The sequence below is a fragment of the Acanthochromis polyacanthus genome, chromosome 7 (genome assembly GCF_021347895.1).
Source record: "Acanthochromis polyacanthus isolate Apoly-LR-REF ecotype Palm Island chromosome 7, KAUST_Apoly_ChrSc, whole genome shotgun sequence".
In the NCBI taxonomy this organism is placed as follows: Eukaryota; Metazoa; Chordata; class Actinopteri; family Pomacentridae; genus Acanthochromis; species Acanthochromis polyacanthus.
The window spans coordinates 2,957,825-2,974,220 of NC_067119.1; the positions used below are offsets into that span (position 1 = coordinate 2,957,825).

The 16,396-nt window shown below is 42.9% G+C and overlaps 1 protein-coding gene across 2 annotated transcripts in view; it reads left to right on the forward strand.

Moving 5' to 3' along the window:
* Nucleotides 1-2,405, forward strand: part of adamtsl2 (ADAMTS-like 2) — a 46,449-nt gene extending 44,044 nt beyond the window's left edge. For both annotated transcript variants that reach the window (XM_051950896.1, XM_051950897.1), the window contains exon 19: nt 384-2,405. In XM_051950896.1, coding sequence (XP_051806856.1) covers nt 384-511 — 128 coding nt within the window. In that variant the 3' untranslated portion in view covers nt 512-2,405. The remainder of the gene's footprint in view (nt 1-383) is intronic.
* The last annotated feature ends 13,991 nt before the right edge of the window (nt 2,406-16,396 follow it).

Consider the following 16,396-nt stretch of genomic DNA (forward strand, 5'->3'; position numbering starts at 1 on the left):
TGCTGACTTCCTGTCTAACTGGTTCTGGTCCAGATGAGAACTTTGCTGACTTCCTGTCTAACTGGTTCTGGTCTAGATGAGAACTTTGCTGACTTCCTGTCTAACTGGTTCTGGTCCAGATGAGAACTTTGCTGACTTCCTGTCTAACTGGTTCTGGTCTAGATGAGAACTTTGCTAACTTCCTGTCTAACTGGTTCTGGTTCAGACAAGAACTTTACTGACTTCCTGTCTAACTGGTTCTGGTCTAGATGAGAACTTTGCTAACTTCCTGTCTAACTGGTTCTGGTCCAGATGAGAACTTTGCTAACTTCCTGTCTAACTGGTTCTGGTTCAGATGAGAACTTTGCTAACTTCCTGTCTGATTCCTGCTGGTTCTGGTCCAGATGAGAGCTGCCAGGACCGGCCCTCCACCAACTGCCTGCTGGCCCTGAAGGTGAACCTGTGCAGCCACTGGTACTACAGTAAGGCCTGCTGCCACTCCTGCAGAGCGGTCCGACCTCCAGCCTCCTAGTCCAGGACTCAACTCCTCCACCGACTCCAGCCGAGGACACCTGGAGACACCTGGAAAGACCTGGAAACATCTGGAAACACCTGGAAACACCTGCTGGGAGGAACCAGACCAAGAGTGGACCTGGTTTAAGAAGCAAAGTGTCCGTCATCAGTCCCATAGTTTAACCCTCTGATCCCTTGACCACTTCTTGTCTCATTCTTCTTCCCTGTGACCTCATTTTTCTCACATTCTTGCTTCATTTGTTCTTACTATGTTTTATTTTTTGTCACCGTGACCTCATTTATCTTCACTCGTGGGCTCAATTTTCACAGATTTTTTTTTTCTACAACAACTGAAAAAATCTACAACCTTCACAAACTGGACAAGACAATTAGTTTGTTTCATTGTAATTCCTTACATTATTACATTTTTAAAAATCTTTTTTTCAGTTATTTTGCATCTCATTTGATTGCTTTATGTGTGTTTGGGGCATTTTTTTGTCTCCCTATGGTCATTTTGTGTCTCATTTCTGTAGTTTTCTGCCCGGTTTATGTTGTTTTTTGTCTTGTTTTCTTAGTTTCTTTGTTGTTTTTGTCATTTTGTGCCATGTTTAGGTAGTTTTGTGTTTTGTTTTTGTCACTTCCTGTCTTGTTTTTGTCATTTTGTGTCACTATACGACACTTTTGTTTCCTGTTGTGTCTTTTCTTTCTCATTTTGGTTCTAGTTTTTCTCATGACAGTTTACACTCCACCGTTATCTTTCCTGTCGTGTTGCATCATGTTTGTATTGTTTTGCGTCTCATTTTGGACATTTTATGACACTTAGGGACAGTTCTGTCTCTTTGTGGTTCTTTTCTGTCTTGTTTTTGTCGTTTTCTGTTTCAGTTTTGCAGGTTTGTCTCATTTTTGTCAGTTCATGTCATCACAGTTTGTGGAAGTGTTTTTTTTTTGTCGTTTTCTTTCTTGTTTTTGAAGTTTTGTCGTGTTTTTGTCGTTTTCTTTCTCATTTTGGGGTTCTGAGGGTTAAATTATGTCAAAGGAAACCCACACACACACAAAAAAAACCTCCACTGTTCTTATTGTTTGTATTCCAAACTCAAAATTTCATGTTTTTCTGGTTTATTGGGGATGAATTGGATGAAAAACAAACTGAATTTTTGTTGTTTTGACAGTAAGTTGTCCACCATTTAAAGTTTAGAAGAGTTGACAGACTCTAAAACAGTAGAACTTTAAAATCACCTCTGAGATATTTCTAAATAACCAAAGAAAAAACGGTTTAACTTGTGTTTTATCTCTAATACCTGCTCTTATTATTGTCATATCTCTCCTTCAAACCTCCCTTTTTCAGCTCCTGTTGATTATTTATCGGTCGTTTGTTTCAGTTCTGGTTTGAATTCGTCCTCGAACGTCGTCTGGAGTCGGAGACGAAGCGGAGTCACCGGTTAGCGGGAAAAGATGGATTAAATTATTTCTCAACTGAATATAACTGCATGACTAGAATATTTAATACAGATACTGTTTATGGAATATTATTTAATTTTAGCGTCCGGCGCGGCCCAACAGGAAGCAGAAACGACCTGAAACAAGATCCTGTTTCCGCTTGTTGCCGTGCCGACGCTCCTGCAGGATATTTATTAGTCGTAGCACATTTCCATTTAGCGCGACGCTCCTGATGCCGCCGACGGTTCCTCATCGGGTCAACTGATGCCAGATCTGCTCCCAGCGCAGACAGAAAGATTCCTGACACTTGAAGTATGGTTGAAGTGTTTTCGTCTCGTGTTTAACTCCGGCGTACTGTGTTTTTATATCACCGATACCTCTTTGTACAAAACTAAAGTATGGAGAATGTGTACTGTTGATAATAAACTGAAGCCTAAAGGTACTGACTTGTATTTCAATTAAATAACTCAAATCAACGTGAAATGTGTCTGTCGGTTTTATTTCAAGTCAAAAATCAGCCTCTTATGTTGGTAAACGTCAACGTGAAGACATCATGGAAGCAGCCTGTGACTTTACTCATATAATAACATCTGTTCCTCTGTGGACACCAGTTTGACGTTCCACATCAACATTTTTGCATAGAAATAGCAAGAAAACTGGATTTCATTTTCAGGGGGCAATAATTCCAAAAGTGGCCCAAATAATTCAAAAATCATCCAAGACAGCTTAAACCCAATAAAGGTCCCAGATGACGGAAAAAATGTCGAAAATAATCAAAGATGTGTCGAAAACTACTCAAAAATAGTCAAAAACTGATGAAAATCTGCCTATTATTTGTTCAGAACACCTCAAAATTATCAAAACTACCTTAAAAACCTTCCAAAACGACTCAAAGTGTATAAATAGAATAACAATAGTACTGTCTTATGTCATAATAATAACAAAAACTGGACTCTTGTCTTACTATGTATGCAACACGTCCTATCTTATTGAGACTATCACCTTGATTTGAAAATGTCACACTTTCCTCCCCCCCATTTTTAAGGACCAATAAAGAAAGATTTGGCCCAAATTACTAAAAATAAATGCCCCAAATTACACAAATAACTGAAGATTTCACTGAAACTATTGAGAAAAAATGTCATTGTAGTGCATCAAAATAGTGACAAACTGGAACCTTTTCTTGCTTTATGTGCAGGGCTCCAGCTCAGCCCCTTCACTCTCTCAGGCCACACTCCCAGTATCACGTGGGCAAAAAAAAGAAAAGACAGTTCCGCTTTGCTGTTACGGGAATATGTAACCTTTGGGGGAATCCAGTCCGCGTTTTTACTCCAGAGAACTCCAGGTTTGTGAAAATCCGGTCCGCATTTTCCGTCCTCCTCCCCAGTCACTGTGGCTGTCTCTGAGCTGCCCGGGAGCTTTAAATGATCGTGGAGGAGGGATTCCAGTCAATCAGACCGACATTCACCTCTTTTCAGGGACCTGTTAAGGCTTTAGAAGAAGTGTGTCGCTCCGTTGCTGTCAGTGGGCTGTTAGTCTCAAACTGAAGGCTGCTATCATGTCACTGAAACGTTTTGTTTCACAGATTCGAACACAGAACTTCCAGGAGATATACGTTGTAATAGTAAAAATAATAATTCTCAGTTTACTTTTTTGTTTTTGGTTGATATTTTTCTTTATTGTGGTGTGTATTTATTTTATGTTTTTATTGTCTTTTAAAATTTTGTCATCGCCGATATTTTTATTAATTTCAAATATTTTCAGAAGTTTTTGAGTTTTTTTTCAGATTTTGGCATCTTTTTAATGTTTTGTTTCTGATGTTTATTTGTTCTCAGTTTCTTTTTAAAATATTTCATTGTCTTCTCTGAAATTTTTGTGTCTTTTTTTATGATTTTATAGCTTTTTTGAAATTTTTATTTATCTGTCAGAGTGTTAGAGGAGCAGTGCAGTCAAAGTGCATGGACATATGGGTAAATCTATTTACTTTCTGTCCCCTTCTTCACATTCACGTCTTTATTTTCCTGAGATTTTCCTCGTTGCATCACCTTCTTCCTGACATTGCGCTTCCTGGATCTGCTGCAGATTCCATCCACGCCCGGCTGAGCTTTGGTTGTCGTATCGGAGCCGAGAAGCTTCTGTGTTCGCCATGAAAAATGCATCGACATTGTCTCCGAGCACATTCACATTCAGCAGCCATTTGGGCCACAAGTGTTTCCAGCTGAGCAGCAACGGGTCCGTGAAGAGCCTTTAGTCCCGTTGAAGCAATACAAAGACGCACCTTTTTATCTTTGGTTTTATTCTACAGACACATACAGAAGAGGAGGAAACTTCACTGGGGTTGTACACCGTGAGAATAAAACACAAATCACATAAGAACTGAAGATACAGCAGCGAAGACAACAGATAAAATACAGTACCATGAAATAAATAAAAGAGTCGTAAATCTGGCAGCAAAGGCGACAGGATTAATGTTTCATTTTTCTGCATTTTTGGAGGCTTTTCTACAGCATTTTATAAATATTTTGTCCTTCAGAGGAGCCATGGGTGTCTTGGTGGCCTCCCTCAATCGTCTTGTTTGCTATTTTTTTAAGGGTTTAGGGAAGATTCACACATTTTCTTTCCGCCTCTTGATAATAGATTTAACTCCAAGAGATGTTCAGTGACTGAATGTTGACAATAAAACATCACATTAACTGAAATTTCCTTTTTCTTTAAACTGTCTTTGTTCTCATTTGATTAAACATTTCTTTTGAAGATACTTCTAGCTTGTAGTTGATGTTAGCCAGCGTTGTGGGAGCGTTCTCTGCCAGGTGGGATGAAAGGAGAAAACAGGATTCTCTGCACCAAAGTCTCATGAATGCCTTTTAAGTCCCAGAATGGTTTGTCGGTTCCTCCCTCCATATCTCAGACCGTCTACAGTAAACGTTCTCCTCTGCTGCCTCCGTCCTGCTTCTTCGTGACCCGTCGGCTTCCTGAGCGTAATGAATGCCGGCCTGCTGTCCCCTCAGGGCCGATCTGCCCACTCCTTCTGATTCAGCCGTTCATGTTCATGTCACCGGCTATGCTAATATCCACAACGCTATGCTAATCAGCGCCGATGAATATTCATGAAGTTGTTGGGACGCATTGGGGATGACAGCTGGAAGTCACTGCAGGAAGAGGAGAAGCTGAACTTTGCTGCTCTAAAGGGAGGTCGCTGGTTTGATTTAAAGACAGGAAGCTGCTGCAGAAACTGAAATATCTGCTGTGCATTATGAGTATTTTGAACATTTAGAACACTGTAAAATACTTATTTATTAAATTTTATGGAAAACTTGCAAAAAATATTGTTATTCTCTACATTTAGAGGAGTCTTTGCAATACAAACAGCTCTTATGTGTTTCTTTTTACTTTTCTGCTGATGTTCCGACGTTTTTGTAAAGCTGCTGTGAGATTATTGAACAATTGTTTTATCTTATGTAACAGCTTTTAAATGAATGAATCCATGGACAGACATGACAGACAGACACATGCTTCACATCATGATGCTGCCTCCACCATGCTTCACATCATGATGCTGCCACCACCGTGCTTCACATCATGATGCTGCCACCACCGTGCTTCACATCATGATGCTGCCACCACCGTGCTTCACATCATGATGCTGCCACCACCGTGCTTCACATCATATCATGATGCTGCCTCCACCGTGCTTCATCATGATGCTGCCTCCACCATGCTTCACATCATGATGCTGCCTCCACCATGCTTTTGTCACTTTGGAGTCTGTTTTTTGTTTGTGTTTGGCTGGCATTTGTCTTTTGTCTTTGTAGCCCCGTTGAAAATAGGGCACTTAATTACATTGATGGCCTGAAAAATTATTGGGTTGTTATGTAAAAATTTGTAAAACTAAAAGTAATTGAGTTAACTACGACATTAAAATAGTTAATTCATGTTAATTTGTGTGTAAACAAAATGGTTATTTACATAGTTAAAATAAACTGTATAGGAAAGAATGTGTGTGTGTGTGGGGGGGGGGTGATCTAACTAATTACATTTCGCAGATGAGAATATGAAAAACACAGACTACTCCTTTTTATTTGCAGTTAACTGTTTATTGGTCAAGGGTTAAAGGTCAAGTTGTTTTTCTGTGCGGGGATTGGTCGAGAATGAGGAAGCGAATGTGAGGGGGCGGGAGGAAGAAATGGTAGATGTATGTTGGGAGCATAGACTAGAAGAGGAGACGGTGAGTTGAGAGGTGCAGAAGTTGATCAAGGTTTTTAGAGTCCAAGTGTCTAATGATTAGACTTACTTAGTAAATCCTGTTTGTTGCCTTGTTAGCTGTGTGTAGGTAAGGATTGCAGGTGCACAGATGTTGTTTTTATGAGCTGATAAAGAATGAGATTCTGTGTGAGCGGGTTCAGGCTAACGCTAACGGCTAAGCTAACGGCTAAGCTACGGGCGGGCTAGCGTCGTCACGGCTTGAGTGGATTTTGAACTGGATAGACTGAGGTGTTTCTGGATGAGGAGTTACCTGCTGCACCTCTGAACGTTTCTTTCCTGGGACATTAGATTGTTCGTCCAGCTGCTGACTTTTCCTACACCGAGCTGTGGATTCTGCTAACCGCTAACTGTGAGTTTGCTAACTGTGGAGATCAACACACAGGCCTGGTTGGTGTGTGAGAGTGTGTGGCCCACAAATCTATGAACAGTGCTTGGTGTTTAGTACAAGTTGTTTGTTTTGTGTCACATATAAGAACATTTGAGTGACATATTTGACCGTATTCCTCTGTGAGCTTGGTTAAGGTAACCTGAAATATTTTAAGGGAAATGTTTTGTGTTAGTTGTTAAATTAATTTTATGGGAAACCATCCCATTCAGTTTAAAATGTATTTTGTTAGTTTAAAAATTGTAAAATTGAAGGGAATATGTTTTTTGACAATTTATTTAAAACATTGAATTAAAATATTTTTATTTAGCTACAACTAAGTTGTTGGGGGTAAGTTATTTTAATTAGCATGTATTAACTGTGGATAGACCTAAAGGTTGAAGTTTTGTCAGCAAGGTAAGTCTGCTCCATGTCAGGTAAGCCTTAGGGTAGCTACCTTTAGTAGTAGGTTGTTGCTAGAGATACGGACCCGTACCCGTAGCCTGTGGACTACGGATACGGCACTTTCCATTTGCCAATCAGATACGCAAGATCTGGTCACGTGACTCCCGGTAGACGCTAGCAGTACGGACCCGTAGCATCGGTACTACAGGTATGGACCCTAAACCTGACCCTAACACTAACCCTAACCTTTGCTTACCTTTCAACAGTTTGCAGTGGTTAGCAGCTTCTTGACTTGCGAGACTCGCGTATGGGTCCGTATCTGTCTGGCAAATGGAAAGTGCCGTATCCGTAGGCCACAGGCTACGGGTACAGGTCCGTATCTGTAGACACTACCATAGTAGTACGAACCCAAACACCCAGTATCCTAATTTACCAATATTCCTACATTACTGTCACTGTGTCGTGGTTTGTGGGTTTTTTATGTGTCTTTTTAGTTCTTTTTGGTGTTTTGTTATCATAGTGCATCTTTTTGTTATCTTGTACTGTTTTATTCCATCTTTTTGTGCTCATTTTTCATCTGTCTGCAGGTATTTTTGCCTCTGTCAGCATTTTTTTTTTTAAATACAAAGCGTCTTTTCTATCATCATTTGACTAATTTCTCATCCATCCTTTCAAACTGTGCATCTGAGCTTCCTGTATCTTCTTCTGTGTGAATGTGAACACCTGACTGCGCTGATGCAGGTCGTATGTTCTGCTCCTCTGACCTTTATTTTCATGCAGCTGACACTTTTCTGGCTGTTTTGTTAAAGCGATCACATGCTGCCGTTTCTTCACCTCATCTGCATATTTAACAGCCTGACCCCGACTCTGGCAAACTTTTTAACCTTCGTTTATTGCTGCAGACTTTTAAAACGCTGTCATACTTCGTACAGGAAGCTCCTGACGACTCTTTTCACCTTCAGGCTTCCGCAGATAATTAAAAATCATCTGAACTTGAGAATAAGTTTCCCTGCGGCATGTTTGCTGTCATTGAAGCAGCTGAAGTCATTAAAACAAACCAAGAAACGCTGGAGAAATGGGGACAGCATAGGGACATGAGGACGGTGTGGGGACAGGAGGATGGAGTACGGACATGAGGACGGTGTGGGGACATGAGGACGGTGTGGGGACATGAGGATGGAGTGGGGACATGAGGACGGTGTAGGGACAGGAGGATGGAGTAGGGACATGAGGACGGCGTGGGGACGTGAGGACGGCGTGGGGACGTGAGGATGGCCTGGGGACGTGAGGATGGCCTGGGGACGTGAGGATGGCCTGGGGACGTGAGGATGGCCTGGGGACGTGAGGACGGCGTGGGGACGTGAGGACGGCGTGGGGACGTGAGGACGGCGTGGGGACGTGAGGACGGCGTGGGGACATGAGGACGCCGTGGGGACTTGAGGATGGAGTAGGGACATGAGGATGGAGTGGGGACATGAGGACGGTGTAGGGACAGGAGGATGGAGTAGGGACATGAGGACGGTGTGGGGACATGAGGACGGCGTGGGGACGTGAGGACGGCGTGGGGACGTGAGGACGGCGTGGGGACGTGAGGACGGCCTGGGGACGTGAGGATGGCCTGGGGACGTGAGGATGGCCTGGGGACGTGAGGACGGCGTGGGGACGTGAGGACGGCGTGGGGACGTGAGGACGGCGTGGGGACATGAGGACGGCGTGGGGACTTGAGGATGGTGTGGAGACATGAGGATGGCGTGGGGACATGAGGACGGCTTGAGGACAGCGTGGGGACATGAGGATGGCATGTTGACATGAGGACGGTGTGGGGACATGAGGACGACATGAGGACGGCTTGAGGATGGCGTGGGGACATGAGGATAGCGTGGGGACATGAGGACGGCGTGGGGACATGAGGACGGCGTGGGGACATGAGGACGGCGTGGGGACGTGAGGACGGCGTGAGGACATGAGGACGGCTTGAGGATGGCGTGGGGACATGAGGACGGCTTGAGGATGACGTGAGGACACGAGGACGGCGTGGGGACACGAGGACGGCGTTGGGACATGAGGACGACGTGAGGACACGAGGACGGCGTGAGGACACGAGGACGGCGTTGGGACATGAGGACGGCTTGAGGATGACGTGAGGACACGAGGACGGCGTGAGGACATGAGGACGGTGTTGGGACACGAGGACGGCGTGAGGACACGAGGACGGTGTTGGGACACGAGGACAGCGTGAGGACACGAGGACGGTGTTGGGACACGAGGACGGCGTGAGGACACGAGGACCGTGTGAGGACATGAGGACGGCTTGAGGACGGCGTGGGGACATGAGGACGGCTTGAGGATGACGTGAGGACACGAGGACGGCGTTGGGACACAAGGACGGCGTGAGGACATGAGGACGGCTTGAGGACGGCGTGGGGACATGAGGACGGCTTGAGGATGACGTGAGGACACGAGGACGGCGTTGGGACACGAGGACGGCGTTGGGACATGAGGACGGCGTTGGGACACGAGGACGGCGTGAGGACACGAGGACGGCGTTGGGACACGAGGACGGCGTTGAGACACGAGGACGGCGTTGAGACACGAGGACGGCGTGAGGACATGAGGACGGCTTGAGGATGACGTGAGGACACGAGGACGGCGTTGGGACACGAGGACGGCGTTGGGACATGAGGACGGCGTTGGGACACGAGGACGGCGTGAGGACATGAGGACGGCGTTGGGACACGACGACGGCGTTGAGACACGAGGACGGCGTGAGGACATGAGAACGGCTTGAGGACGGCGTGGGGACATGAGGACGGCTTGAGGATGACGTGAGGACACGAGGACGGCGTTGAGACATGCGGACGGCGTTGGGACACGAGGACGGCGTGAGGACACGAGGACGGCGTTGGGACACGAGGACGGCGTTGGGACACGAGGACGGCGTGAGGACATGAGGACGGCGTGGGGACATGAGGACGGTGTAGGAATACGAGGACGCTGAGGTGCTGTCCGGCTCCAGCAAAAGCTCCATCACTGCGCTTCACTGAATCCTGTAGAAAAAAGGTTTCTTCTCATCTAAAAGTGGTCGGAGCATCAAACAGAGATCTTTGTGTTTCATTATTAATACCTCTGTTGGGTTCTTCGTCTTCTTCTGCAGCAGGAAGCTAAAGTTCTGGACAAACACAACCAGAAACCGTCTCTGTGTTTAGAGTGTCTCTGTGTGAGGAATATTAAATATGTCACACCAGCAGCCGTGATTTAAACCATAAAATGTAGAAGCAGCTGATTGTTGTTGAGAATCTGAGGGTTTTCCTTTTAACGTCTGAATTTAGGTTTTTCTTTGACCTCACTTTGTGTCTCATTTTCATCTTCATCTCTTTGTAGTTATTTTGTGTCTCTTTGAAGTCACTTTCTAATTATTTTGTGTCTCTTTGTTGTCATTTTGTGTCTTTATTTAGTCATTTTGTGTCTCTTTGTTATTAATTAGTCTTTTTGTGGTTATTTTGTGTCTTTTTCTAGTCATTTTGTGTCTCTTTGTTATTAATTAGTCTTTTTGTGGTTATTTTGTCTTTTTCTAGTCATTTTGTGTCTCTGTTATTAATTTGTCTTTTTCTAGTCGTTTTGTGTCTTTGTGGTCATCTTCATCTCTCTGTAGTCATTTTGTATCTCTTAGTTGTCATTTTGTGTGTTTTTGTTGTCATTTTGTGTGTCTTTGTGGTGATAATTTGTCTGTGTCATCATATTATGATCCTTTAAGGCCATTTTTCTATTTTCTGTTTTACTTGTGTCGTTTTTTGTTTCACTTTTATCATTTTGTCTATTTTTGGTCTTTTTGTGTTGTCGTTGCTTCTCGTTTTGAGGAGAAGATGTTTCAGAAGAAAAAACAGTTTAATTTGTTCAAAGGGGAAATTATCGGTAAATAAATGAATAAAAAGAGCAAAGGACTCCAGATGTGGTATAAAATCCTGGCCCGTCAGCTGAGCGCTAACGGCCTGATGTGTGTTTTTAAGATCACCTCTCACACCTTGAACCGCTGGAAGCCGGAGACAGGAGGCTGCTTCCTGTGTTTGGTCTCCGGATCAGGGCCGGCGGTGGGATGACGCAGACGGACGGCGTGCTGACATCACGGCCCGTAACCTGAAGCTAACTGGATGAGCTCCGTAAACAGCCAGGCCCGAGGCGGCGATCCGACCACAGCTGGAACCAGAACCACATCTGGAGCTCTGCAGACTAAACAGCAGCTGATCTGGCCAGACCTTCCAGACGCTAACGTAGCTTAGCATGAAGCAGACGCACACAGGGAGCTGAAGATCTGGTGTCACAACCTGGAGCTGGTTTCTGGACGTCAAATAGTTCCACACAAACATGTTCAGTAGTGAAGTTCGGTGGTCATTGTATGTCTCTCTTGGTTATTTTGTATCTCTTTGGGGTCATTTTGTGTCTTTTTGTGGTTGTTTTGTGTCCGTTTAAGGCTATTTTGTGTCTCTTTGTAGCTATTTGTGTCGTTCAGAGGTCATTTTGTGTGTCTTTAAAGCTATTTAGTGAGTTTTTGTAGTTATTTTGTGTCTTTAAGGTTATTTTTTGTTTCTTTAAGGTTGTTTTGGGTCTCTTTGTAGTTATTTTGGGTCTCTTTAGGGTTATTTTTTTGTCTCTTTATGGTTATTTTGTGTCTCTAGTTAGTTTGTGTCTTTATTTGTGTCTTTTTATTGGAATTTTGTGTTGTTTTGGGGTCATTTTGTATCTCTTTAAGCTCATTTTGTATTTCCTTGTAGTAGGGCCGCTCAATTAATCAAATTTTAATCACGATTACGATTATGTGTGGGAACATTTTTGTTCTGTTTGAACGATGTTTTTATATTTCATCTTAAGCTGCTGTCTCGTGCGCTTCTCCCTCGCTGGATTTCCCCTAAATGAAATAACTTACTCAGCTACCATTCAGACAGTTATTCCCTGTAATATTATTACGATTACAAAGGACTACATTTAAACTTACGCATTGATCCGGGCAGCAGTGTTCTCCACGCCGTCTCTCTCTCTTTTGCAGCTGTAGCGGTGTTGCACTTCTTTCTAAAATCGTGTTCAAACTCGCCATATGAAAACGCAGAAATGGCTGCGAAATGGCTTCAAAAAATGTTGAAAATTACAAAAAAAACTGTCCAATATTATATAAAAATGATCCAAAATTACACAGAAAATGTTCCAAATGACTCAAAAGATGTACAGAATCAATCAAAAATGGTTTAAATCTATTTAAAAATGAAACAATAATTAACTATAAATAACAATGAGGTTAATTTAATTGGTTCTGAACTTATATGTTTACAGTGTCTTTTTCAGCCTGCGTTTCTCCGGCTCTCTGCTGCCTGTTTCATCAATCGTCATAATCATCAATCGTATTCTTGTTTGTTCTTCAGCTGGTTGTAAACAGACTTCCTGTGCAGTGGGAGGAAACGCCGTGGCTCTGCTGGTGTTCTGACAGAAATAAGGAGGAGAAGAAGGATTGTGATTGTGGCGGTTCGGCGTCACATTAATGATTCTGCAGCTCCTCAGGAAGCCGACTGGAACAAATCCTGCGGGACAAAGATCCTCCTCTGCTGCTGTACGAACACGTTTTATTCCCAGAGGATCAGAGCTCAGCTGACGGATCCAGAACATCGACACCGGTTTGTTTGGACAGAATAAAACCGAAACATCTGAGGGATGTTTAAACTCTGCATCAGCTGATCTGAAACCAACGTCTAGTCGACGTAACTTCATGGAACTGTCTGATTTTTCTACATAAAACCAATGAAATCTGACTAAAGTTCCCCCAAACCTCCTCAGCTCATCAGATTCTTCATCTGCTTTAACTTTAGTTCATTTAGTCAAAGTTTTACTTTCATGCTGTGAATATTTTCAGAAGTCCAGCTTCATCACTTTTTAACCCTCGTGTCGCCCTGCGGGTCAAAACTGACCTGTTTTAAAGTTAGAAAATGTGGGAAAACAGTGAAACTTCTGATGTCCACATTTTCATCATTTTTGGGAGATTTTTGAATGTTTTTTGGTGGAAAAAATGTTAAAAACGTTTAAGAACATTCACAAAAAAATCAACCAAAATCCAGTAAAATTCACTGGATTTTGGTTGATTTTTATGTGAATGTTCAACATTTTTAACATTTCTTTTTTACATATAATATTAGACGTTTTAATGACATTTATGTAATCACTTTAGATATTTTTACTGATTTTGTGAAAATATTTACAAGAATTTTCTTGCCACATTTGGGGGATTTTTTTAAAATAAAACTTTTAAGGAATTATTGGAATTTTCTTCCTGAAGGTTTTGCAAATTTTCAGAAATTTGGGGAATTTTTTTTTGCTGAATTTTTGTATTTTTTTCAGACAAGGAAACAATATTTTTTGTTGCCTGTAAATGAAGACAACATGAAGGTTACTGAACTTTTTCCTTCATTTCTGATCCTTCATCAGTCCAGCAGACAGACACACAACATTTTATTTTTCTCTTTTTGGACTCATTCTCAGTCTTTTTGCACAAATGTGAGTAATTTTGCGTCATTTCTGTGTGATTTTGGGAAACTTTAACATTTTGGACAACGTCTTAGTCATTTTAAATGTGTCTGTCTGTTGTGCTGATGAAGTTCTAAGGCTCAGAAACGACGGAAAATACTCAACAGTATCAAACTAAATGACAAAATGTTTACGATTTAGTTAAATATTTACAAAATGGCTCAAAAAACGTTCAAAATGGCCCCAAAGCTTCACAATATTACTCAATACCTGATGAGAATCACTCAGAAATGTTGAAAATTACATGCAAATTGTCTAATATTATCTAAAAATGTCCAGAATCAGTCAAAAAAAAGTTCAAAATGACTAAAATAAAAATGTCCAGAATCACTCAAAAAATGTTCCAACTGATGCAAAAGTTTTCCAAAATTGCAAAAGATTTATTCAGAATTATCAGACAGTTTAAAATTACTCAAATTGTCCAAAACATTCGATAAAATTTCCCAGAATCTCACAGAAATGATGCTGAATTACTCGTGTCTGTGCACAGTGAGTCCGAACAGAGAAAAGGTGGAAATGTGATGAAGCTCTGAGGATCAGAAAAGAAGGCAGAAGTCCATAGAAAGAGATAAATGTGGACCTTTGGAATCCTCACAGTATGAAGACTTTAACGTTTGTGTAGATGCAGACTGAGCTGGTCTGAGGTCAGTAGCTGAGGCTCTGATGATCTGCTGACCTTGTCCAGCTAAACTCAGACTGTAAACGAATCCGTCCGACGGAGAATCGATCTGAGCGACGACCTCCACGTCCTGGTGGTGTTTAGAGAGCAGAGAGCTGGTCTGGATTCACGTTTAGTGAAGGTTTAGACAGCCACGTTTAGGCTGGGTTTAGTGTTTCCTCTAATAGCAACAAGAAAATGACCACTTTAAGTCTCGTTTTTTTGGTTTTGGTCTCATTTTGGTGGTTTCTTGTCTCATTTTGGTCATTTTATGTCTAGTTTTTGTTGCTTTGTGTCCCTTTTGGTGGTTTTTGGTCGTTAAGTGTCAGTTTTTTTGTCATTTTGCGTTTCATTTTGCCTCATTTTTGACATTTAATGACTAATTTTTGTGTCTCATTTTGGTCGTTTTCTGCATCTTTGAGACAGTTTTGCCTCTTTGTGTTCACTTTGGGTTTTTTTTCGTTGTTTTGTGTATTATTTGGTGTGTTTTTTGTTGTTTTTTGTCTGTTTTGTAGTCATTTTATGTTGAGTTTGTGTTGTTCTTTATCTCACTTATTGTTTCTATCTTTCTTAATTACTGATGAATATGCCCGACATCCTACAAAATCTGGATTCTGCAGTTTTTGTGTTGTTATTTGTCGTATTTTGACCCACAATCCTAATGTTTTCTGTTTTGTGTGGGCATAAACAAGCGATGTTTTTTTTAGCGATTATCAAACGACTGGTTTTGTTTGGCTTCTAGTTCCATCCTTATGGCCTGTAGCGCTACCTTCTGGTCAAAGCAGTTGATGGAAACAAGCTTCATTTGCATTTGCGCCTGAATTATCGGGGATATTTCAAAAGTTTGCTTTAAATTTGCTGACATTTGAATGTAAACGTGGCTGGAAACTCCCTTCAACCCAATCTGTTACCAACATCTGGCCTCATCTGGATTTTCCTGTTTCGTAGATGAAGTCAACGGGACAAAAGTTCAGGTAGAAACGTCTCGGCTGATGACACCGACTTCCCTCCTTTGGCTAAAGACATCCAGTAAAAGCTGTAAAGTTCTGCAGAGTCCAGCTTTGACCCAAATCTCTGGTGTTTTTGCTGCTGCTTCATCGGGGATGGGCTGCAGGAGGAGGGAGGAGGAATAACCTCTAACATCTCCACTCCATTAATATTACACGCTGCTGTCGGTACAATACGCTGGAATCTCAGCCTGCTTTAGCCTCTAAATAATTCACACAATAAAATCTTTTCTTTCTCTGCAGCTCTAAAACTCAAAGTGCAGCGAAGGATCGGATGAAGAACCGAGACGACCACAGCAGCAACCAGAACTCGTTCCACCAATTCATGAGAGAAAACCGACGTTTTAGTTAAATTCATGACTTTCTGACACTTAAATGTGTATTACCCAAAAAAGACTCATGTCGAAGTGTAAACAGATTTTTACAAAATTGTCAATTAATTAAAAATCTTGAATATAAAAAAAGTGACCATGACGCTGCCTCCACCATGCTTCATCATGATGGTGCCTCCACCATGGTTCATATCATGATGCTGCCACCACCGTGCTTCACGTCATGATGCTGCCTCCACCGTGCTTCACATTATGATGCTGCCACCACCATGCTTCACGTCATGATGCTGCCACCACCATGCTTCACGATGCTGCCACCACCATGCTTCACGTCATGATGCTGCCACCACCGTGCTTCACGATGCTGCCACCACCGTGCTTCATCATGATGGTGCCTCCACCATGGTTCATATCATGATGCTGCTGCCACCGTGCTTCACGATGCTGCCACCACCATGCTTCATCATGATGGTGCCTCCACCATGGTTCATATCATGATGCTGCTGCCACCGTGCTTCACGATGCTGCCACCACCGTGCTTCACGTCATGATGCTGCCTCCACCGTGCTTCACGATGCTGCCACCACCGTGCTTCACGTCATGATGCTGCCACCACCGTGCTTCACATCATGATGCTGCCACCACCATGCTTCACGTCATGATGCTGCCACCACCGTGCTTCACGATGCTGCCACCACCGTGCTTCACGTCATGATGCTGCCACCACCGTGCTTCACGTCATGATGCTGCCTCCACCGTGCTTCACGTCATGATGCTGCCACCACCGTGCTTCATGTCATGATGCTGCCTCCACCGTGCTTCACGTCATGATGCTGCCACCACCGTGCTTCACGATGCTGCCACCACCGTGCTT